Source organism: Eublepharis macularius, chromosome 5 (assembly GCF_028583425.1).
Source record: "Eublepharis macularius isolate TG4126 chromosome 5, MPM_Emac_v1.0, whole genome shotgun sequence".
Taxonomy (NCBI): domain Eukaryota; kingdom Metazoa; phylum Chordata; class Lepidosauria; order Squamata; family Eublepharidae; genus Eublepharis; species Eublepharis macularius.
This window is the reverse complement of record NC_072794.1, coordinates 40475421-40501702: the sequence shown is the minus strand read 5'-3', so window position 1 is coordinate 40501702 and position 26282 is coordinate 40475421. Positions and strand designations below refer to the sequence as shown.

The following is a 26282-nucleotide window of genomic DNA, read 5'->3' as shown; positions in this document are numbered from 1 at the left end:
GAATCCCCCCCCCATGCATACACATACATAGAAATTTTAGGCAAGCCCCAGCCCCATGCATTTGAGCTGCCCTGCCTAAATTCACCAACTATTTTTGGGTATCCTCAGGGTAGGGGGGTGGGGATTTACATCTTGTATTTTCTTGGTGACCATACAATTAATTCCCTTTCTAGACACTGTAAGCCATGCATTGAGCAGGGCCACTGGTAGACATGTATACCTGGGTAAGCACAGATAACCATTTACCAAGTGGTAATTTACCACACTGTGGTAAATGAGATAGATTTCACTGTGTTTGGGGGTTTCTATGTTGATGTACTGTAAAATTGACCTCATCACTTAACTGGACGTTATGGGCAATTGGCTTTCCAAAGCCCATGCACACAGAAGTATTTACAGAGAATGCATATAGAGGGTGGGGGAAAAGCATGCTTACTGCATTCCCGCACCACAGATATCCCCTTTATGCACCTGAGCTCTAGTGATTAAATACCCACTGTGCTCAGTTCTTGTTTGGTAAATGTTAAGTGTAGCTATTCTTCTTCTAGTATAAAGAAAGATACGTCGAAGTTCTTGGAACTTTCTGTAGCAAACCATATTTACTGTAATTTTATTATTGGTTTCAATGAGATTTCCAAATTATTGCGCCAAGTATTAGTACGCCTTTCCTCATAGGAAAGGTACTGCAACCCTTTGATCGTCTTCTATACTTTTTGCATCTCTGCAATATCCTTTTTTGAGATACAACAACCAGAACTGTGCACAGGATTCCAGATGAGGCCACACCATAGATCTCTATAGCCCCTGTACAATATTGGCCATTTTATTTTCAGTCCCTTTCCTAATAATCCCCAGCATGGACTTTGCCTTTTTCACTACTGCCACACACTGAGTGGACATTTTCATTAAGTTATTCATTGCAATTATTAGCATAAATTTAAAGTTGGGATTTTTATTCCAGCATGGATCACCTTACACTTACCTATGGTAAACCTCTTCTGACACATTGTTGCCTATTCATCCAGTTTGTTCAGATCCTTCTATAGCTCTTCATGATCCTCTTTGGCTTTCCCCATCCTGAATCATTTGGTATGATCTGCAAACTTGGCTGCTACTACTGACCTCCCATTTCCAAATCACTTGTGAACCAATTAAATAATTCCACTCCCAATATCATTCCTTGTAAGACCCCACTGCTCACTTCTCTCCACCTTGAGAACTGTCTATTTATTCCTGCTCTCTGTCTCCACCAATTTTTAATCCCTAGGAGGACCTATCTTTATATGCTTTGACTGTTAAACTTACTCCGGAGTCTTTAGTGAGATATGTTGTCAAAAGCCTTTTGGGAGTCCAAGTAGATAATGTCTAATGACTACCAGATCTGTGGCTTGCTAAAAGTTGCAACTCAACCTGCCTCTTGCAATAAGACAAAAGTCCTTTGGTTTCAAAAGGCTTTACTCGAGATAAACAACCATTAGAGTACACATTCAAAGATCCAAAGATCCATAGATTTTCTAGCGCTGAGCTAGAAAATTGTTACGAATGCCAAGCATAGGATGAGGTACAGAATAAGCAGCTCCCTGCAGGCCCCTTCCTCCCCCACAGTTCTCAAAACAAACGGCCCGAGGGTGAGAAAGTGAAAGTTTCTCAGGAGTGTCGGAAAGGCAGATATATGTAGACACAACATTCCTCTCTTCTCTGCAAGCTTCCAGCAACAGGCTTCGCACCTGCAAAAGAAACACTGAACACACTGACAAGATTAAAATGGAGTCTCTTTGGCTTAAACACAATCAGAACCTGACAATCCACATGTCTATTAACCTGTTCAAAGAATTCCAAAAGTTTGGTGAGTCAGGAAGTCCCTTTGCATGCAAACTCCATGCTGATTTCCCCTAGGCAGGTGTTGTTCCTTGATGTGTTTAATAATTCTCCATTTAATAATAGTTTCTACTAATTTACCCAGAACAGATGTTAGGCTAACTGGCCTGTAATTTCCTGGCTCCCCTCTGGAGCTATTTTTAATAATTGGTTTAATATTTGCTACTTTCCAGACCTTGGGCAAATGGAATGGTCAACACATCTTTCTAGTACTACAGCCATAATTTTTCTTTCAAACGTCTTGTTACCTGTTCCATGTAGATTAATAGTGATGAAAACACATCCAGGTACTCCCATTATTGGGCCCAAAATTACTTCACCTCTGTTTTTTTCTTGCTCAAAGAACAAATGCCCCCCAGACATTCAATTTCAGTTCCCTGCCCTCTCTCTAGATCTTTTATACATAGGAGAACACAAGCTTTAGAAAGGGCAGAGAAAAATAAGCAGAAATCCTAATTAAAACTTGTTTTCAGAGGTCAGAAAAATATTGATATAATCAACAAAAATGAGATATAACAGAAATATATAGTCTGTCTTGATTATACTTTGTAATAAAATGGTTAGAATTAGGTCGACCTTGTTTAGCTTAAACTACAGCATACAGCCATAAGATGGCAGCATTTCCTCAAGATTGAAGTATTAGGAATCTCTTTATTAAGAAATTCAAACAAGAGAATATCTTCTGTTAAATAAATGATAAAATTAAAAAAAGCTTCAGGGCAAATGGCTTAGTGAATCAAGAAAAATGTAATTTTCTTTCTTGAAAAAGTATCAGCATTTCTCCCCATGTAATAATATAAAATAATGTAAAAAGAAAGTTCACAAAATCCGTAGTGCGCTCAAAAGCTGTAGTGTGCTCAATCTTTTGGGGATATTCATTTGTCACAGAGAAAAATCTGAATAAGATTTTCTCTTGTGTCAATCACTTTTTAAGGTTTTAGTTATTACAACAATCTTGTCAATTCTACACTGAGAAACTATTACCAAGGCAAAAACTCCATAGTTTGATGGGTGCAGTGCTGAAATCAGAAGTATAATTTGGCTTATACAGAGAGGTATGAGCTTTCAACCTAAGCTGTAATAATATAAATGACTTTATTTTTCTATAAGCCATTGCCAAGCAAAGAGCTGCTTAAGGACAGCTGACCTATGGCTTGAGCCTTCCTCACTGGTTCCTGCAAGTATCGGTGGCTTGTTGTAGGATTATCAAAAAGTATAAGTTTAGGAGCACAATTGAAGAAGATCCCTTGATTAATGTGTCTCTTGACAGTGCAGGTAGCATTGTGGTATCGGGGCCAGAGTGGTTAACTAGGCCTCCACGCTTCAAAGAAACCCCCTGGCAGTGCCAGCCCACGCGGAGTTACATCCTTCTAAACTCAGTGACTTCAGTGGACTTTAGGAAATTGTAGGTGACTTTAAGCCAGTCGCTCTAACCTACTTCACATGGCTGTTGCGAGGAGATAAATGAAGGAGAGGAAAAGAATTATGCATGCCTTCCTGAGTTCTTTGGAGAAAGTACAGACTAAAAATGTACTATGCCATCTGCAACACAACGGGTGGAGGCTCCTACTCTAAAAATGGGGGGCGTTGGTCATAGGTATCAGAATTTACTGGTGTAGATAAAATCTCCACAAAATGACCAATACAGTGAAGCCCTAGTATTATATAGTTATAATAAGCCATATGTTGAAGGCAAACATTATCAAGCTACCAAAGTCTGTATTCTGAACCAAATAATCCTGAACTTCTGGCAGCATCACTCGTTACGGGTACAGGTAAGCTAGTGCAATAGAAATCAAGACAGGGTATAGGTAACCTAGTGCAGGGTACAAGTAACCTAGTGCAATAGAAATCAAGACAGGGTGTCCGAGTAGGGCTGACTTTAAAGCTTTAAAGCAGTCACTCTTGCCGGCAGCCTGGTGCTGTTCCAAGTGGCAGTGGGAGAAAAAAAAATTATGTGGCTACATTGTGATGTAACTTTTGAGTAAAACCTGGAAGTGACATGGGGTAGCGACATGGGGTAGCTCTAGGCAATTCCTAGAGCTACTTTACATCACTTTCAGGTTTTACCTGGCAGAGTTGACTTGATACAGCTGATGTAACCCCCCCCTCCCCGTTTCCCTGTCCCCAACCTTCTCTCCAGTTGCCCGGTTCAGTCTGGCCACTTAATAATAATAATAATAACATTCGATTTATATACCGCCCTTCAGGACAACTTAATGCCCACTCAGAGCGGTTTACAAAGTGTTATTATTACCCCACAACAATCACCCTGTCAGGTGGGTGGGGCTAAGTCAGAAGCAGGGTTGGAAGCAGGAAACCAGTGAAATCCAAGCTGACAGCATGGTCCTGTGCCACATTTCTCCAGTCTAAACACATCGAAACCAATGGGCTTACAGAAAGGAGTAACTCTGCACAGGATTGCATGGCAAAATTGGACTGGTTGGTTCTTAGCATATCTTCATCAATTCTTGAGTATAACAAGAAAAAGAACCCAAGAGACTGGCATGTAGTTAGTCTCTATTTATTTGCAAAACATATTTAACAGTTTGGTAGGGTGATCCTAAGAACGCTGTTATTGTCAGTAAGCCCCATTGAATAGGGCAGAATAGGATTCTGAGTAGACCTGCTTAGGATGGAACTACAAAGATCTCCTTTCTAAAAACAGGAATCATCGTTTAATAATCCTTACGAACACGCTATGCCAGTTGTCACATGTCCTTTTTAAAAGAAATACCTGTTCATATTATTCATCTCTGTTATTTCAAACTGCTTTTGACAAGGCAGCCCTAAGTAGTTACACCCTTCTAAATCCACTGAAAGCAATGAGCTTAGAAGGGAGTTGGCAGCGCTGCTTTATCCTACTTTCTGTTATCTCCCAAACAATTGAACTTTGAGAGGTTTTTATCCTGCTGATTTCAGTTTCAAGATAGTGACTTTCAAAAACAGCATAGCTCTGTAACTAACACTTTTGAAGGACTTCACTAGAATTTTTGAATTGAACTCTGCTTAAATGCAAATATCATTCCTATGTAAAACATGCGTGTAAAGTCTCAACACAATTATAATTTTACATACTGAAAAACATGACCTTCTCTATCGACTACACTAGACAAGTCTATACATTGTGTTCTTCTCTGGGCTTTCTTGTTCTTTCATAGATGAGCCCACTTTCCAAGAGTAAGTTGTCAACCACAGCACCAGTAATTACTGTATTAAAATGTTCTACAGCAAACCCTTTGGAAATTAATATGCTGGCTTCCCTCTCGGACATTTGTGCTGTTGTAGGAACAACGTCTTCTTCTGCCAAAAGATGCCATTTCCTTGCAACTAATTTTAAATTTAGACTTATGGGTTATTAGGTTCTATAGATGTTAACCATGTTTGCACTTACTCAACTGGAATTACCGGAGGTATCTGTACTGTCTTCTTCTTGTTAAAAAAAATAGGTTGTTCTCCAGTTTAAGCATCATCACTGAATTAACTCATCCAGCCAACATGAGATTCATGCAGTTCAGGGCCAAAGACTGCTATTCTCTCGCACTGTCAAAACTGGAGAAGGTAAGATAATGTTACCTATAGCTGGGCTATGGTAGTTCTGCTATTCTAACTCCGTGCTTTTCAAAATAGAGTTGAAAGAAGTATTTGCAAAAATTCAGACCCGTCAGGATGTGATTCATCAGAAATTCTGAATTTGAAACTCCAATTTGCATTCTCTTTATTTAGAAACCTGAATGCATTGTAGATGTGTTGCCATCTCTCAACTTGTTTTGAGCTTATCAGGCATCAGATATCAAATCACCATAAAACTGGCAAATATTCATCACTATTTCATACTATTGGCTTGTCAGCTATAAAATACTGTCAAAAATTATATGCAGTTGCATGCTAGGTGCCAAATATGATGTACCAGTGGTTTTCAAACAGTCTTCCAAAACTATCTTCCCTGCCTTCTTTGGAAGCTTATCAGGGTTTCTTAGTGAGGAAATAAGGAAGGGCAAACCAGCTTCCATGACGTCTTGCATATCACTTCTGATCTTCCTCTAAAAAGCACAATCATGGGAGGGTTTGGCATATCGCAGTTCAGGGTGGGCAAAGCATGTTTTACGTGCCCATGCTTTAGAATTTTCTGCGATGTGCAGGAAGCTTATGGCAGAAACAGTGAGATGTGGAAAACTTTCCGCGAAGTCAGAAAGTCTGAAAACAATGTTGTATACCATCGCAAATCAGTTGTCAGTACTGTCAAATGCTGAATAGTATTGCATGAATGCCTATAGTTAGAACTCACAGACCCTTTTCCTCTGGGGAAAGGAGCCATCTGCCAGGAAACTTCTTCCATCAAAAGAAAGGGCATGGAATCCAATCCAAAATATTACCAGATATCAAATACTGAAATAAAGTATCAGGAGATGTGATAAAACTATTATGTAGTTAATGTTTGGCAACTTTTGTGCATTTGGAAAATATCTTAGAACTGTTCTGTTTCAAATTTTGAAAGTTTTTTTTTTTAATGAGGGAGGGGGGCAAATTCATTTCAGATCTATTTTTACTCTTCTTATATCCCAGTGTCTAGGATTTTGATTATTTTCAGGAGGAAGCAAATTCATAACACTGACTTTATTAAGCGCTCTGAGTGGGCACTAATCTGTCTAGAAGAGCTGTATATAAACATTACTACTACTACTACTACTACTACTACTACTACTACTACTACTACTACTACTACTACTACTACTACTACTACTACTACTACTACTATTTCAGACCCGTTTTCAGTCTTCTTATATCCCCAGGGCCCAGGAAGCCCTTCCACACCAATTTGTTGGCTGAGTTACCCCTGAATATCTGCTGTAGGAGGGTGGACCGCTTTCAGGGAGCAGTTTCTTGCTGCTGATCAAGTTTATTGGACTGCATTGTTGATTTACATAAATAGCAAATGCATCTTAGACACTTCTCAACAGCTGAATCTTGATGTGGAAGACCAGTATTTGCAGGCGAGTTGTCTTTCCAGAAAGTTTTTCTGCCATCGCTTTGCCAAGTAGTGGTCCCTGTAGCACAGTTTGAAAACCAGCATTCTAACCTATTTGTTAGATATTCTGTTGCATGTTTTAAAGTGGAACAAGCCTCCTAGCAGGTTTTCCAGACTGCATATATTCATGAGCATATTTTGTGCATATGAGCAAGTTAAATCAGTCTGGTTTTAAGAAAACTAACTGAGGATTTGATTTTCCAAAATGGGTAATAAGCTACAAATAACTTGTTTCCAACCGCAGCTTGATGGCTTAATTGCTCAAGGAAACAATGTGTTTTGGAGTAAATTTGAAACAGGGACTCTGATATTTTAGCACAAATATTAGAAAGTTTTTTTTTTAAATGATGCTAACACGAAGCCTATGCATTTGTTTTTAATTTTATGTGCCGTACAATTTATTAATTTCACATGGAGTGTAAATTTTTATCTATTACATTATTATCCAGACTTCTCCAAAGAGAGGAATGTATACATGGGTTCTCCCTTCCCCATTTTATCCCCACAACAACTCTGTGAAATAGGAGAGGTTGTGTGTGACTGATCCAAGGTCAACCAGTGGGTTTCATGGCAGACTGAAGATCTGAAGCATGGATTCCCAAATCCTTGTCTGACACTACACTATAGTGGCTCTCTCTAACATGCTCTTACCAGATTCTCTATTCATAAATGCTTCAAGTGTGGTTTCTCTCTCATTTAAATGCACTTCCATAGAATAACAGTCACTGCCCATCCTTTCGGTACCCGTTTTTCTTTATCATAAATATTCAAGAAACATATCCAAGCCCAAAGCCATCCATTTTACTCTTGGCTGTTGTGGAAGAGCTTGATGACTGGGAAGGGTGGAAGTGAATGAGTGCTTGCTGGGAAAAGGCATTTCAGGGAACCAACCATGTATATTTGTTTAGAGGGTGCTCCTGGACAGTGAGAAGGGACCACAACTGTATATCAGATTTCCTCCAAATGGCATTTTCAGGCCTTCCTGGAGTAGATTTGTGGCACAAAGAGGAACTGAGGGTAAAATTAAATGTAACATCCATTCTCCAAGTATCTTTCCCCCGACTTGTTAAAATACAGAATCAGACTTGAGAGGCTGCAAACTGTGAGCTTAAGCAGAAGTGTAGTGTGTGGGGCTACACAATCCTTTTTTCTCCTGCCCAGCTGTTCTGCCCCCATTTTGCTTCCTGCCAGCTGCCTTCCTCTCTGTAAATGTCCATATCTTTTCACAGAGGAGCTTGAGGGAAGGGAATTTTGAGCAGAAAAAAATCATCTGTGTGGGAGGAGCTAGGCAGCCCCTCCCCCACTTGTTTTAGAGACCAGGCCCTGGGTGCCAAGCAAAATGCTCAGTTGTGCTGTTATCAGCGCACCTGCTTGGGCTTGCCTGGGTCTGCTGCAATACACTGTTTCTTGTTCGAAAGCTAGCACTAATCAAGGTACAAGCAAAAGCAAAGAGGCAGGCATCAACACCTGCACATGGACCTGGGCAACCTGGGGACCTGGGCAACGGGCTTCAGAAGCTCGGTGTGTTCTATGTATCCAAGGTTCAGTAACTTGCTTAATGTGTTGGTTGCAAAGGTGACTTTTCATTGACAGTGGACTCTTCCCTTCATGAAAGAATCCTTCAGTGACTAGAAGATTCTTCCTGCTGTGGATGTTGAAACTTGGAAGCATGTCTAAATATGAGGGGAGGAAGAGGCAGAAGAAATGCTGTTCCACTGACTTCCCACCTAATCTCTCATTTTTTGTAACCTACCAGTCGAAAAATTAGCTCAGAGAAACAAGTTTCTTTTTTACGGGTGAGAAGAGGGCTGAAGTTCTCTCTCGGTTTAGTTCATTTCACTTTTACCAGCCACTGTGGCACATTTTTGCAGGTGGAGACATCGTTCATTAAGCTCCACAGACCTCCCTTGTGCAAAATGAAATGCACTTAAAGATGTGCAATGAAATTGTCTTCTGTGGTCACACGTACAACTGATTGTTAATTCCTTGCTTTGCTTTCCTCCCTTCAAAAGTGAAGCAGTTGCCTGAAGCTAAAGCGTACAAATATACAAGGAAAATTGACTTCATGGCTTAATGGGCTTCTGAGGCAGAAATCCCTGAGTCACAAGAGATCTCCATCTGCTGCTACAGCTGCAACTTCCCTTGTTTTTTCCCCCCACTTTGGAAATAGCTAAGCAGTTACAGTTGGCATCTGACCAAGTGAGAGCCTTTTGCTCAGAAGAGAAAAAAATGTGAAGGTGGAAAATATGGCAGCCATATGCTCAAAGTCAAACTCTATTCTTCCTGATTTCTTCACAAAAAAATTAAAACTCAAGAAAGCCTCCTAATAGCTAGATAATTTTGCAATTAAGTGGTAGAAAAATAGACAGGCTAAACATGCATTATTGAGTTTTCACTGAAGTTAGTGGCTTCATTTCTGAGCATACTTCAGCTGCTTAAATTCCACTTTGTTTGTTTGTTTGATTGATTTACTTCATTTATACTCCATTTTTCTCCCCAATGGGGATTCAAAGTGACTTACAACATTCTACCCTTCTCCATTTTATCCTTGCAATGTCCCTGTGAGGTAGGAAGGGCTGAGTATGTTTGACTGTCCGAAGGTCACCCAAGAAGCTATCATGGCAAATCAGGGATTCAAACCTGGTTCTCCCAGATCGTAGTCCAGGACTTGTCCAGAGTTGGAGGAGCCTCTGCCCCTGTCCTTATCTCTCCTCCTGGCAACCGACTCCTACGCAGCTGCAGAAGTTCACCCAGTAGCAGCTCCAGCCGCTGGCTCTGAGGGACGAACCACCCCTGGAGGAGATCCAGGTAGGAGGCAGGCAGCCAGCAGCAGAAGCAAGCATCTCTGCATCGTGGCAGGGCCAGGCCGCCACAGCAACAAGGGACGAGCCAGCCAACATCAAGAACTGGGCAGGAGGCTGGTGACCAGCAGCAGCAAGAAGCAGTTCCATGACCCTGCATGTGGCCATGGCAACAAAGGCCTCCCAAGATGCTACCACTGTTTGCTGAGGATGGGAGGCGAGCCAGGCCATGAAGTCACCAGGAAGAATAGCAGTGATTCCAGGTGGGAGGATGGGGTAGGGCATGCTCCCACAGCTGGCAGGGGGATCTGGAAAGCTCCAGCCAGCCACGCTCTATGGCTAGGCTTTAACATGTCAGATAGGGGAGGGGAGGAACTTGCAGAGAGTATGAGGATAGGTTCCCTCCAGGGTCTACTATTGGTGGGCCTGGGGGGAGGGGAAAGCCATTCCCAGTGTGAACTCTCATCAGTGGCTGGGGAGGAGATAGCCAACTCTGGGTTCTGAGTTGCAGGCAGCAGAGTTTGCACAAGGGAGAAGGGACCGAGGGTGCTGTAAAAACCTCTCTTCCCTACATCTGAGGCTGCTGGGGAACACCCACAGAGGAAAGGAGGAACCCAGAAGGTGAGCCCACCCCATGCTCCGACCCCTGACAGCTCTCTGAACTAATTCATAAAACCATGCATGTTGCTGGATCACTGGAAGTTGCGAACAGATCCTGAGACATGGCATAAGGCGAACAAAAAACATGCACCTGCAATGCTTGCCCATTCCATGACCATGTTGTTGCTTAATGTTGTATCTCTCAGATAGAGAATATACAATTTGAATTAATCCAAACTATGTTCACAACCACAACCTACTGTCCTTACATTATTTTATCCTATTGCTGTGTGATTATGGAGTTATTCTGTGGAGAGGGAGGTGTGCCTTTACTGTATACGAGAAAGGGGAATATAGCATATACTTTGCTTGCAGCTGCTTATCTGGTTGTATCACTGGAATTTCCAGTTGAAGGTTCTCAAGTAGCAGATATCAGGCAGGCCTCTTTCTGCCTGAGACTCCAGAGAGCCACAGACCAACAGGGCTGACTGAAGCCATGAACTTATTCAAGAACAGGCATCTTCAGCTGTTCATGGGATTTCTTAAAAACACTTTATTATGATTTTTGGAGTGCTGATATCCATTTGATTTTACGGTGCCTGGGCTGGATTCCACAGGCACAAGGATCACTGAACTTGTCCACATATGTTGGGAAGCAGGAATGGGGTAAAATTTCGCTCTCCTCCCAGCAGCATGCTGCTGGAAAAGGCAGAAAAGGGTGATGTTCAGAAAGGACTGCTGGAGGAGAGTGGGGGGGGGCGGTGAGATCTGCGACTATCCACATCTTCCACCCACTGATTGCAGGTCCCTCCCTCTGCTTGCACTAACTGCTTTTTTAAATCTTTAAAAAAATCACAATACATATAGTAAGTAATTGTTTAAATAATGCTTGAGAAGCTCATCATCACATCTTAACCTGGAATATCTATGCAGCCAAGTAAAGAGAAGAAAATTGTAATTCGTGGGGTCAAAAGACCATGACATTCAGGGTTTGTGATAAGCAAGTCATTTATTATTATGCCAGATTTTCTACTAGATGCTGTACAAACTAAAACAAGTTCCCCCAAATAGTCTATTGTCTACACAGAAATTCAAAGTGATGAAAAAGAGGAAGGAAATATGGTTGTTGTGGGTTTTCCGGGCTGTATTGCCGTGGTCTTGGCATTGTAGTTCCTGACGTTTCGCCAGCAGCTGTGGCTGGCATCTTCAGAGGTGTAGCACCAAAAGACAGAGATCTTCAGAGGTGTAGCACCAAAAGACAGAGATCTCTGAGAGATCTCTGTCTTTTGGTGCTACACCTCTGAAGATGCCAGCCACAGCTGCTGGCGAAACGTCAGGAACTACAATGCCAAGACCACGGCAATACAGCCCGGAAAACCCACAACAACCATCGTTCTCCGGCCGTGAAAGCCTTCGACAATACAGGAAGGAAATAATTAAAATGTATGCAACAATTTTTTTTAAAAAAAAGAACACCCGAGTAGATGGAATGAGAATGAGCTGATAAAGGGGGATACAGTTCCACTTTGAAATCAGTGGAACAAGAATAACAAGAGGCAAACCATTTCCTAGCTTTTAAAAACAATAACCCACTGTAGTAGTTGTAAATTTTGTGGGTTGTATGGCTGTGGTCTTGGCATTGTAGTTCCTGATGTTTTGCCAGCAGCTGTGACTGGCATCTTCAGAGGTGTAGCACTGAAAAACAGAGATCTCTCAGTGTCAATGTGTGGAGAAGATGTTAGCAGGTGATTTATATCTACTCAGGAAGGTGGGTTTGAGTTGAGTCATCCTATAAGAGTTTCCCAGGGTGTGGAATGCTAATGGGGGAAAGCTTCACTGTACCCTGAGGAGGTTCTTTTGCATATGGATTGCTGGTTGATAAGCTAATCTTATCTGCAGGGCTATTGTAAGATGTAGAGTATTTTGTTAGTCTGGTGTTTTTCAGTCCTGGAAACCATGCCCTATTCATTCTTAGACTCTCTTCTTTCCTGTTGAAATTGTGCTTATGCTTATGAATTTCAATGGCTTCGCTGTGCAATCTGACAAAGTAGTTGGATGTGTTGTCCAGTATTTTAGTGTCCTAGAATAAGATAGTGTCCTGTTTGAGTTAGGCTATGTTCAGCCACTGCTGATTTTTCAGGTTGGCCAAGTCTGCAGTGTCTTTCATGTTCTTTTATTCCTGTCTGGATGCTGCGCTGTGTGGTCCCGATGTAAACTTGTCCACAGCTGCAGAGTATGCAGTATACTCCTGCAGAGGTGAGGGGGTCTCTACTGTCTTTTGCTGATCGTAGCATCTTTTGTATTTTTCTGGTGGGTCTGAATACTGTGTGTAGGTTGTGCTTTTTCATAAGTTTTCCCATCTGATCAGTGATTCGATATATGCCAAAAACACTTTTTCAGTGGGAGACTGTTTTTCCTTAGTTATTTGATTTATCCTTGGTTTAATCACTCTTCTGATTTCATTTCTGGAGTAGCCATTTGCTTGAAGTGCATGGTTTAGATGATTAATTTCCTCGTTGAGAAAGTGCAGTTCACCTATCCATCTTGCACGATCTACTAATGTTTTTATTATGCCTCTTTTCTGTCGGTGGTGATTGGAGTTTTTGTGTAAGTACCGATCCGTGTGAGTTGGTTTCCTGTAGACATTGTGATCTAATTGAAAGTTTGCTTTGTGGATGACCAAGGGATCTAGAAATGGGAGTTTACCCTCAATTTCTTTTTCCATGGTGAATTGTATGTTCGGGTGGTTTAAGAATTCCATCAATTCTTCATCATCATGGTGCCAAATGATAAAGGTATCATCCACGAACTGGAACCAGGCTGTAGGTTTGTGGGGTGCTGATTCTAAAGTTGTTTTTTCAAAATGTTCCATGTAGAAGTTTGCTATAACTGGGCTGAGAGGGCTTCCCATGGCCACCCCATCCATCTGTTCATAGACTCAGCCCAAACCCACCTTCCTGAATAGATATAAATTACCTGAAAACATCTTCTCCACACATTGACACTGGAAGATCTCTGTCTTTCGGTGCTACACCTCTGAAGATGCCAGTCACAGCTGCTGGCAAAACGTCAGGAACTACAATGCCAAGACCACGGCCATACAGCCCGGAAAATCTACAACTAATATTCTCCAGCCGTGAAAGCCTTCGACAATATATTGAGCCCACTGTAGGGTCCTGATATTGCAGCTCCATTCATGTGCTCCCCCCCTCATCTCTCTATATTTTTGCCATTAAAAGAGGATTAACTGAATACAAATAAGAGCAAATGTGAAATAAATTCAGCATTTCTTTCACTTTGCTGAAGGCCATTGTTAGGTCAGGCTGTTCAGTCCCCAGCCTATTGAACTCACTATATTTCTGATCAGGTTGTGAAAGGTTTTTATGCAAAGTACTTGTGATATGGGAACCAACGGGAACTGGAACCAAAGTGTATTCAAAGAAAGGCAGTCTTATATTAATATTTAAGATTTCAATGAAACAGGGTTACTTTGAAATATAAATAAATGAGTGGCTAGTATTAATATTTCTGGACTTGAAACCTGACACTGTATAAATAGTTCACCCTGTGACTTAGCGCCTCTGCTGAGACTTGCTCATCTGCTGCCAAAACATATATAATATATTTTAAAAGAAAAGTTGCCTCTGAGCACATGGGCATGTCATTCTCCCCAAATCTGTGTATTCTTTCTTTGTAGTCCATTTGTGACATAAGCAAATCATACCTAAGAGATGTATATGCACAGTATTGTTTAATGGAAAACTGCTCTACCCACAGCAGGAGAAGTTTGTCAGTCTCAGTTTCACTCATATGCCTCAGTGTGTATATAGCATAAACATCAGTCCAGATCTATTGAACATCCTATTTGACCATGGTAGAACTCTTTATGAAATTAAACGTTAATCACACGAAGCTTCTAAGGGTTAGATCTAAACAAGTTCAATGGCTTGAATCCTCTGAAGAGGCATTTCTGACAAAGAAAGGTTCCTTGTGCCACAGGAGGGTTCCTTTGATGAAACATTCATAGTCAATTTGATGAAACACTGGCCTATAGGATCCAACCACAGTAAGAAAATTTAAGGGTGCTCAAGAGTGCACGGTGATTTCTGTTAATGTCTCCCTCCCACCACAGATCCCTTCTGTGCTGTTTCTGAGGATCCATTGTTCCACCCTCAGGAACAAATTGTTCTGGATGACTCTGGTCATACTTCTTTCCAATAAAGGCATGCAGTTAAGAATCCCTGAGCAGCAGATAATTTAATTCCTGGACAGAGGTACACCCCAGATAATTTCTTTGGTTTGTTACTGGGTATAGTACATGAGTAATACAATTATGGAGTTCCTGCTTCCTTTTTAAGCCTTTATTATTACAGCATGCCTACTTAGTATTCTTAATAACAACTCAATCAACAGCAAATCATACCATCCATTATAGCAAATACAAAGACCATTAAGGCGAACAGTTACATGAGTTCAAACAGTATCTTACTCAAAGATAAGAAGGCAAGGAGCCTCTTCAAATAAGAAGCCAGAACCTTTTCTTAATAATAGTTGCATCAAAGACTCAAATTCTTGGCTAACTATTATCTTAGGATTTCATACATTAACAGTGAAATCCTAAGCAGAGTTACTCCAGTCTAAGTCCATTGATTTCATATCCGAAACATCTTGAAACATATGACAATAGCAAGTTCATTCTTGCTACTTTTTGTGCTAACAGAGTCTATGTAGAATTAGTGATTATACGTTTCTCATATATCTGAATATCTTTTGTTCTTCCACCAGTACATCTATAATATTGCCAGCTTCTATAAATTTAAACATTCCTGCCATACTCAGATACTAACTGCACCTGGGGCTTGATACATTGTATGCATTAGTATGAGTTAGATGGCTCTTCTAATCTACACATGGCACTACAACTTTGTAACTCTATTGTTTTATGCTCCTCTTAAGGTTGTTTTATTCTAAGCCTCTTGACCCTCTTTGTGGCCTGTCTAGTTATGAGGTCAGACTTGCCTGTTTCTGTATGCATAGGTGTCTTGAACAACTTTCTTGGTCATATCCAGTAATTGTTCCCCCATAGTTCTAGTCATAACCATGACAACATTTTCAGGGAGGAGAGAGAGTTGGATATAGCCGTAGAGGAACGGCTGGAAATCACCACTCAATTCTTAAGAAAACATTAGGGTATTTGAGTTTTCTTAACTGTGAGGTTGGATACAAACAGATGGTTCTCTCTAAAAATGAATCGTGTGTGTTTGTTGAATCATTAGCTTATTTTTGTATGCTCTTCAGCATTCAAACAGGCAGCCAAAATGAAGTTTTGGTAGTTGCAGATTTATAGAAGTTTTATTGATTTATAGAAGATTTATTGATTGAAAGGAAAATGCATAATCTATTAAAAATCTTTAACCTGCTCACGGCCTACTTTATGAAGCCAAATGGAGTTTCCCTTTTCATACAAAGGGATGCTTTTGTGCCTGGTGTGGCCAGGTAGTGAAAGGTGGACAGGAGACCTGGGAAGACTCCATAGTAGATGGAGACAGAGGTCTATCACATCATTTTCCAGCGCTTTGTCCAATCAGTTTAGCATTGGTAGGGGAAGGGATAGGACATGCTGTGGCAAACCAGAGACTTATCAGGTATATAAAGCTATCCTGCTGTGGAATATAATAGCTGCCATGTTGTGTTAGATCAATGGCCCAACCTCAGCATCCTATTTACTATCATATGCCACAGGGCATGGGGGGGGGGGAATCCCCATTCCCTATTGTTCATTGCTAGGGCATTTAGTAATCATCAGGATACTGTCTCCAAATCTGCTGGAGCTGTGCAGATCTTAAATTGTGTGCAGCTATGCTGTTTTCTATGTCAAGGAAGCACTTCCCCTCTTTTCAGCAGGCTCTTATCTCCTGCCATCTTTTCTCTCGCAGAAAACTCTGCTGTGAAATATGTAGGAGGACAGAATGATCTGGTTCCGAATAATTAAAGCTGTCATGGTGGTTTTCTTTGTGCCAAGGAGTAAATTGTATCTCTTATCTCCCATACAACTGGGATGCTCAATTAAAAATATGTGTGAGAGTGATTATTGTGGCAATTCAAAAAATATCTATTTGTCACAAATCTCAGCAGACAGGGCCAGAGTTTATCATCCAGGACCATGTTTTGTTATTCATAAAGCAGACAGAAACTTCGGTGCAAGTTAATCGACAGGATAACATTTGCAATTCTGTTATTACTGCCAAACAATTTTTTAAAAAAAATTATTTAAAAAGTCTGTGACTTTTTAAAAAATTATGGTTTCACAGATTGTTTTAAATAAGAAAAGAAATGTAATGTTGACTTTCCAGTGGTGAAGAATCACAGAAAATTGGCCTTGGATGTGGAAAAGGTTGGTTGAAATTTGGACCTCCTCATTCTCAGATGAGGATTCTGGCTATATCTCATTTTTTCCCCCATAAGAATGGTAGGTCACTGGGTCGTTGAGACGATAAATGATAAAAGTATTATGGCAGGATAGAAAGAGGAACATGGTTTCAAGACCTTCAAGAGTCTAAAATACTGGTCACAGCCAGAGAAGGCTGATGAGAGGTAGTATGGTATCATGATTACAGTCTTGAGACTAGGATCTGAGAGACTATCAAATCCTCTTTCTGCCATGAAGCAAGCTAAGTGGCCTCTTTCTCAGATGAACCTACCTCACATGGTTGTTGTGAGGATGCCATGGAGAAGGGAACCCCCCACCCTGAGTTCCTTGGAGGAAGGAAAGGAAGAAAATATATTAGATAGATAACACAGATAGATTAAAGAGGAAAATTACTTTAGAATGTAGTTAAGCTACTTCCACCTTGAATTTTTACCAGATTTTGCACATACACAAAAACTCCGGTTGCAATGAAGTGTGGATGTTCTCCTTGTATTTTAGGTCTGTCGTTGGAAAAGTCTTGAAGAATTCCTTCCTGAATGAAAAGGATTAGTGATGACAGAAAAACCTTCTTAAAAGACAGCTGGGGCACCACTACCGTTGTTTTCTAGCAAAGTGCATCAGTGGGTGTATGTTGAGTGTGTTTCAGGCATATGGCCACCATATGGTGAGCCCCTGCAGGCTTGGTTGGGAGCCTACAGAAACTGAGTGTGTGCTCTAAGAACCCTTTGTAAACGTACAGAGTGAGAGGGAGTTCAGTAGACAGAAAAAGGTTGTGCATAGGAGGTTTGCAAAACATTGCCTTATGTGAGGGAAGTCATTCATTGATCCCACTACAAGATGTGTGAAAATTATTTGATTATTGGGGCACAAAATAGTAAGTATTCTGAAAACTGTACTGAAGTAGTAAATTAATGCAAATGAAATCAGCAACAGCATAAAAAGGAATTGGTAGAATGTTTCTAATGAATGTCCCAGTTTCCTGTTTACTTAATTTCTTTTTCTCTTTCTTCCCTCCCCCTTATTAAATAGAAAGAACGAGAGAAAGGCTCCAATCTGGCATTCATGTTTCGATTGCCCTTTGCTGCTGGCAGAGTTTTCAGTATCAGCATGCTGGACACCCTGCTGTATCAGGTACTGTGACGGGCCAAGTTTATTTGAACAAATATTTGCATTCTAACTACCTAGCCATTCCCTTTACATGCATTTCAAGCCTGGGTGCTCATAAATTGCTACAGCAGCCAAACAGCAGTCAGGAAGGGACATGATCGCCTTCTGCATAAGCCCTAGTATCGTGATCTGTGACAAACTGCCAGAATCACAATGCACCATTTCCAACTGCCATGAAGACCCTGAGGACTCAAGAAGGCCTGATGCAATAGTAATTATTATATGACGCGAACATAGAGAAAGAGCTCACGCAGATGGAATAGTGTGAATGCAAGGTTGGAAATAGATGGCTACAAACCATTGAATGTATCTCGTATTTATAAACTGCATTTCTTGGAAAGACTCAATGTACAAAGTAAAACTACTAAAATATTTAAAACTTGTCAGTGAAACAATAAAATAACCAAAGTCACATCAGTTCCAACACTCTCATAAATATGGTCATTGACCCCTCCAAAAGGCAAACAACAAGAGAACTCCCTGAACCCCTAATGAGGACTCATTTCACTGCATGGAAGTGGTCACAGAAGACATTCTGGAATGGACAGATGGCAAGCTCTCTTCCCTAACTGAAGGGATTGCCAAAAGTAGTTGTGGGCTGAACATAAATTGCATATGGGTAGATACTGAAAAAGGCACCCCTTCAGATATATAACAACGAGGTTGTGAAGGGTTGTGTAGGTCAAAATCAGCAACTTAAATGGATTGTGGAAAACCATAGGATGCCAATGCAAATCTTTCAGAATAGCATAATATGGACATATTTAATTGCCTGAGAATATTTCTGTCTCAATTCTCAGTCAGGTTATTTATAACAGTTGATAACCTTGGGGACTGTTTGTACCAACTGAAGTTTTTGAGGTGCCTTTAAAGGCAGCTCCACACAAGAGTGCATTACAGTACTCTTAGTTCAAGGTTACAGTAGCAGGAATTAGCATACATTTGAAGAACTCACTGATGTAAGATATTTAATGTGTAACAGAAGCAAGGAGGAGATGACCTCCTCTGAAAAGCTTATACTCTGCTGAGACGGTGGCAGACACCATACATCATCCATGGTGCAAATCATTGTCTGAAAAAGCATCTCAGACCAGAAAAGGAGTGGGAGAAGAGGAAGATGGTCCCGCTTGTTGGCTGACCATCTAGCTGTCTGTTACTATCCTGCCTAGCAGCTGCACAAGATAAGCGGGTTTTTTTTCAGGAAAAATAAAAAGTCTCAAATCTTGTTTGTAATTTGCCAGGTGGTTTTCAATTTAAACCTTTAAGTGACAGGAGCCCTTGCTCATCACTACAGGTGGGCACAGACCAGGAAAAAACACGGGCCATCAGGCCGTGGTGCATCGCATTTCATGGGCTACAGAACATGAACTTTTCATGGACCTACCCTGGTTCGTGGTCCAGTTCATCAGTACATGGTCTGTCACGTTTAAAAAGTTAAAGTGCCCCTTTCTGCGTGGCTTGTGAGCCACAGGAAAAGGGGCGCTTTGCAACCTCCCTCAGCTTGCTCCAGCTGACCTGGAGGGACACCCCCATGGGTCAGCTGGAGCAAGCTGAGGGGGTTTAAATGTTAAAGGTCCCCTTTCCCATGGCTTGTAAGCCTCATGGAAATGGGTGCTTTACAACCTCCCAGCTTACTTCAGTTGACCTGTGGGAGAGTCCCCATGGCTCAGTTGTAGCAAGCCGAAGGGGTTTAAATGTTAAAGCTCTCCTTTCCCTGTGGCTCGCAAGCTGTGTGGAAAGGGGTGCTTTCCACAAGGGAGTCCCCACAGGTCAGCTGGAGCAAGCCAAGAGGGGTTTAAATGTTAAAGAACCCCTTTCTGCATGGCTCGCAAGCCATGCACTTGGTGTGACTTGCTTCAGCAGGCCAGCAGGGGAGGAAGCTCTCCCGCCTGTCAGCTGAAGCCAGCCCTGTGGGGAGTGCCCGTTTCTGTGCCACTTGCAAGTGAAGGGCATGAAAATGGGCACTTTAAGCCCCGTGCCTTGCTTCAGCTGGCAGGTGGGGAAGTCCACGCTTGTCAGCTGAAGTCAGCCGCACGGGAAATGCCCAGTTCCGTGCTGCTTGCAAGCGAGGGGCACAGAAACCGGTGCTTTAAAGGAATGGACTGACAGAGTGATGGATCAGCCCAAAAGTCATCAGGTCAATGGAAAACACGCATCCCATCACCCTCCAATTCGCGAACACTGAACCGAGCTGGTCCATGTGAAATTTTGGTCCATTTTCCAGTCCATGCCCACCTCTACTCATCACTAACTTTGATTCCCTGGACATCTCTCAAGGCACTCCTAGAACCCCCAAGTTTGTAAGGAAGTAGGTGATTCTTCAGGTATACTGATGCCAAGCCATATAGGGCTTTAAAGGCCAACACCAGCACCATGCATTATTCTCAGAAACAGACTGGAAACCAAGATGGACGGAAATGGACCCTATGACCCACTCCAGTCAAAATCTGTTTTCCAAACCCTTTTCAGGGGCAGCCCCACATAGAGTTCATTGCATTAATGTAATCTAGATGTAATCTGGAAATGCGCCACAGTGGCCTGATCTTTTCTGCTCATGAAAGGCCATACCTGGCTAACACGTTGAAGCTGAGAAAAGACGCTCTTGGCCAAGCTGCCAGCTACTTATCCAACGGAAGGACCTGGATCCAGATCACCAAACCACTACAACCTTTTTCCTTTAGGGGGAGTGCAGCCCTATCTAGAATGAATGGCACTAAATCCTGCATCAGACCTTCTGCTCATCAGTAGCACTTCTGCCTTGTCGGGATTAAGCTTCAGATCATTAGCCCACATCCATCTAAACTTGCCTCCAGTCTCCCAGGAAGTACAAGGTAGAGCTGAATGTCATCCGCATGTTAATGACAACGCAGCTCAAATCTTCTGATGACCTCACCCAGCAGTTTCATATAGATATTAAAAATCACATGGGACAAGGTGGAGCCTTGCAGGGCCCCAAAGGTCAAGGGGCTGAATAGCAGTCCCTCAGCACCACCTTCTGAAACTCACCCTCCAGGTAGCATTCGAACTACCACAAATGTTTAGCATGGAGAGGAGACGACTGAGAGGTGATATGATAACCATTTTCAAGTACTTGAAAGGCTGCCATATAGAGGATGGTGCTGAGTTGTTTTCCACTGCCCCAGAAGGTTGGATCAGAACCAACGGGTTGAAATTAAATCAAAAGAGTTTTCATCTAAACATTAGGAAGAACTTTTTGACAGTTTGAGTGGTCCCTTAGTGGAATAGGCTTCCTTGGGAGGTGGTGGGCTCTCCTTCTTTGGAGGTTTTTAAGCAGAGGCTAGATGGCCACCTGACAACAGTGCTTAGTCTGTGAACCTAGGCAGATCATGAGAGGGAAAGCAGGAAGGGTTACATCAGTGCTTAGTTCTTGTGGCCCCTTCTTACATGCCCAGAATAATGCTAATCACCACCATGGGGTCAGGTAGCAATTTTCCCCAGACCAGTTTGGCTAGGGATCCTTACGGCATTTTGCCATCTTCTGGGCATGGAGCAGGGGTCACTGGGGGTATGGAAAGGGGAGATAGTTGTGAATTTCCTGCATTGTGCAGGGGGTTGAACTAGATGACCCTAGAGGTCCCTTCCAGCCCTATGATTCTATGAAAACAGTGCCTCCTAGCCTAGAAACGTGATCCAGAAGGATACAATATTAGTGATATTGAAAGCCACTGAGAGGTCCAGGAGAATCAAGAGAGTCACACTACTTCTGTCCATCTCCTGGCACAGGTCATCCACTGGGGTGACAAAGGCTTTTCCAGTCCTTAACCAGGCTTGAAATCACATAGGATAGGATCCAAACAATCAGTTTCATCCCTGAATGCTTGGAGTTGCCCAGCCACCATCTGTTCAGTCACCTTGCTCAAGAATGGAACATTTGAAACTGGTCAATAATAATTATTAATTAATTATGGTTTAACCCATAAGCCTTCTGTATATACTTATTGTCCATATACATGTACCATGCATAGATATAAAAGCTATGAACTGAAGGATAAGAATCACAAATATTTAACTTTATAAATGACTAAAAATTCCTATATTTGCAGAGCAGTATTTCAGTAAGGGTTCCCACCATCTATCTTTGCCCCTATCCATTTTACACTGTGCAGCGCTTACATCTTAATCTTTTAACTAGCCACCTGTAACTCTAATTGTTTCAATAAATCCTCTACTATTGTAAATGCTGAAATTTCTTTGAACCAATTTCTATTTAATCCTAAATTAGCCTTTTGTAAATGGAATTTATTACTGTTTTTCTAGTTCCCTATTCCATTTTATAATGAAAAGTACCTAATTATTCACTATCTTAACTCTTAAGTGATTTCATTTATATACCACATCCTATTACTGCACATAAATGCCTACATGAACTTGTGTTCTTGTTTGAACACAAAACATGCTTCTCCCAAATAAAAATGAGATCGTTGGCGTAAGCTTATAAGTGGAATTTTCCAGTGCATTCCTCTGATAACATGGGGAAGGCAATTGAACTTTACCCTGTGGTTGGAAAACAGGATCCTGAATATGTACCAACAGGAACTAAAATTAAAATGTGGTTTTTGAATATAACCCATTCCTTTTAAGACTAGATAGCTTTAAATTTTGATGAAACTACTGCCGAGTGTTAAACATAGGACTTACCAGGGCTTTTTTTCTGGGAAAAGAGGTGGTGGAACTCAAGACCGCACAATGATGTCACTTTGGGTCAGCTACAACAAGGGGGGAGCTTTTTAAAGTTTAAATCGCCCTTGGCGAAAATGGTCACATGGCCGGTGGCCCCGCCCCCTGATCTCCAGACAGAGGGGAGTTTAGATTGCCCTCCACGCCACTGCATGGAGGGCAATCTAAACTCCCCTCTTTCTGGAGATCAGGGGTCAGGGCCACCGGCCATGTGACCATTTTCAAGAGGTGCCGGAACTCCATTCCACTGCGTTCCCGCTGAAAAAAAGCCCTGGGACTTACGTATGCTCAATTCTAGAGTTGGCATTTGCTGCTATTACAAAAATAAATCCTTTCCCCATTGCTCACTAGGATTGACTCAAATTGATGCTCCTGTGGGGTTTAATACCCTCGTACTAAATTGTTCAGAGTCTGTTGACAAACCATGATCCCCCAAACTCCCATTTCTGATCATTCTATGATTTATGATTCCATCAAAATCCTGAAAAATTTAATTGTTACTCTCTGTACCTTCACAAGGTAACCTATCGTACATGTCACTGATTGCCCAAAAAGATAAAATCACCTTTGTTGATCAAGTGTCAGCTTTGGTTCTGGCACTCTTTCCTAGTGTGTTATGGATTGTTCTTATGTCAATTGTATTCTTAGGGTGTGTTTGCACCGTAGCCACTCCTGTTGTAACAATGGTCATTTTCACACGTCTTATCTGCCGCACAAAACTCACAGAATGACAGTGTCTTCATAGTGCGATTTCCCATCATGATTCCTTTTTGTGGCATGATTTCTGATGTTATTGCACCTTGAAATGGAGTCATGACCTGAAATCGCACCACGAAGCTGTCATTCCATGAGTTTTGTGTGGCAGTTAAGATGTGTGAAAATGGCCTATACCTAGCTTGCCCCCTTTCCATGAATACTTTTTGCTTCCAAGCCTACCACTGCTATGAACAGTAAGATCTAATCTCTTTATTTGGAAATAAATTGTTTGTGGCAGGCCTTAGCCTGGTTCCCAGGAATCCATGTAATTCTGATCTTTTAAAAATAATTTGAAATGTGTAAGTATTGCTCCTCATTGTTGTTTTCATTGTCCCTCTATTTTTGTGCTGTTCTTATGCATTTTACTGCAATTTTGATTGTTAGTTTATGTTATATCTTGTGGTTGATGCCAAATGCCTCAGTAGTAATGCAGATTAATACAGGATATAAATATTTTAAATAAATGCAGTTTTGCCACTGGAAAAGTCTCTCTGAAAAAAACCTCCAAGATGTTCTTTTAGCAGTCACCACAGACTTATAGTTTTAAGGAAGTAATTCCCTTTGTCAAATATAATCTATGTTAGTTTTCTGCTATTTGCTATGCTATATCTAGGATTCCCACTACATGTGATCAGACGGTTCCTTGCTGTACAAATTTCAATGTCTGCTAATAAATTAACTGTTAAATATTTGCCCAGAAGTTAGAAATATGCCCTAGGTAAATTTATAGCAGTTCTCCCTTGCCATACCCCCCTTCCCCCCTTCAAAAAGACTTGAGTGTCTCTGAGCTTCATAGGGATAGTTGGAGCGATGGTATTTCTTCTTCAGCAGTATCCTCTGCCTGTAGAGTGATTGGCCTCAGTTACAGAACTCAGCTCGGCCCATGGATAAAATGGCAGGGCATTGCAGTAGTCTTTTTCATGGCATTTCATGCCATGTGCAGTAATCTTTTTTATGCTCACTCCTGCTGACATTATGCTGGTTGATCCTGCTGCTCAGAAGCCTCATCCTACAATTGATCTTTTCTCCCCTCAAATAATCACATGCTTCTCATTCTTGGTTTTAGAAGGATTCATGTACGAGAACTGCATGAACTCTTGTAAGTTATCTACTGTTGTTTTAGCCAAGGCATTCACCTCACAAAGCATAACTCTAATTCACAGTTAAGATCATTGTTTTCTCTCACGAGGCATTTGATTCCCCTGAAGGAGGACATTTCTTGTACATTTGTCATGCTTTCTGAGTCTTCATCCAAGACTTTGTCCTTCAAGAATGTTCAGGGGCCTATGAATCCTTGATTTCTTTAGGAAATCCATAAGCATTCCTTTTTCTTGCAGTCAGTAATCCAGGGCTATAATAAGATAATCGTGCCTGAATCCTTCAGTTTTCATGGGTTTGTGATGCCTAGCTGTTTATAATACTCTACCTGTTCCAACGGATCTGTGGGGTATGAGTGATGAAATCAAAACTGTCAGGTATTGTCCAGATCTCCACATTGTCTTTGTTGGTGCTTCGTAAGTCACTGCCTGAGCATCCTGACGCACTTTCTTTCTTTGCCACACCCTCCTTTTCCAGCCATATACTAAACACATAGAATGCCCTCCTTTGCCTTCCATTCTCACTCAGCACTGACTAATAATTGTACATTTAAAACCTTTGCTTAATTTGAAATCATAACAAGCACTCATCTGCAGCAAGAGAGCACATATTAGTGTTTCACTCTGCTCTCTACAAACTAAAATTCTGTTCTGCATTTTCAATCTGTGGCTGAGACTCTCACCAGCCAATAGATAGTGCTTCTTCCCAGGGATGCAAAGAATCACCATGAATCCCTGAAAAAGATTCCTTCTGCCGTACTCCTCCCCTCTCATATTTAAAAAGATCTAGAAAAACACAAATGAGGGAGCTAACCAATCCTTCACAGAAAAAAAAGGCTCTCCAGGAATCCATAATTTCTAATTTTAACCATTTTAAACCATATTTTGAAATAATAGCAGTACCTTGCTTGAGAAGAACAGTCGTTATCAAGTAAAGCAGAGGTTTAAAATGAGCAAAATTCCTAGTGAGACTTCTAGCTGGTGCTAAGGCCCAAGATCACAGGCATCATGCCATGTGAGAAGTAAGGAAATGTCCTGTCTTCTTCCACTCCCACTTCTAGTAACTGGGCCAAGGGAATTTTGGACCCCTTCATCCTTCCCCTCTTGGTGGCCCCATCTTCTCACAGAGACACATATCAGGTGTTGCAAGAGGAGAGTACAGTATAGTGTAGTGGTTGGTTAAGAGAGTTGGATTGTGGCTGAAGAGACCTAGGTTCAAATCCCTGCTCTGCTGTGAAGTTTCTTGGGTGACCCTAGACTTGTCAAACTCTTTCAACCTAATCTACCTCACAGGTTGGATCATGCCAAAAATATCCATATGTATGGGGGAGAATTCTTCCATCCTGCAGCAGCCCTCCAACTCACCCCTCATCTTGCTCTCAGGCACCTTTTATGCCTGAGGAGCAACATTTAAGGGGGTGTTTTGGGGTCCTTTAGGAGGGGAGAGAGACAGAAGTTGTTCCATATCTCCAGGTAAGGAAGTTACATCAGAGCCAACCCCAAATGAGGAAAAGACAGACCCATGTACACTGTTCTGAGGTGCTTATAGGAAAGGGGGGATAAAAGTGTATTAGACAGAGAAATATAGCGGATAGACAGTAGTAAATGCTTAGTCTCTACAGTGTATTGTGTGTTCACAGGAGGAGAATATCAAAGCCAATTTGTGGGCTACTTGTGTTGTTAGTTAAAACTGCAATGAAATAATGTCTGTGTGTACATGCATAAACTGATACAGGCCCCGATCTTGAACTCCTAAAATCTGCAAATAGACATGTCATTCAAGGAGCAAAGGGGAAGACAGAAAAACCTTCCAATTAATCTCCCCA

General features: G+C 41.5%; 1 protein-coding gene across 4 annotated transcripts in view; it reads left to right on the top strand.

The window, feature by feature from the left end:
- The window catches only part of KCNT2 (potassium sodium-activated channel subfamily T member 2), a 305206-nt gene that overhangs the window by 256080 nt on the left and 22844 nt on the right, over positions 1-26282 (top strand). For all 4 annotated transcript variants that reach the window (XM_054981909.1, XM_054981907.1, XM_054981906.1 and 1 more), the window contains 2 exons: positions 5328-5439; positions 17768-17869. In XM_054981909.1, coding sequence (XP_054837884.1) covers positions 5328-5439; positions 17768-17869 — 214 coding nt within the window. The remainder of the gene's footprint in view (positions 1-5327; positions 5440-17767; positions 17870-26282) is intronic.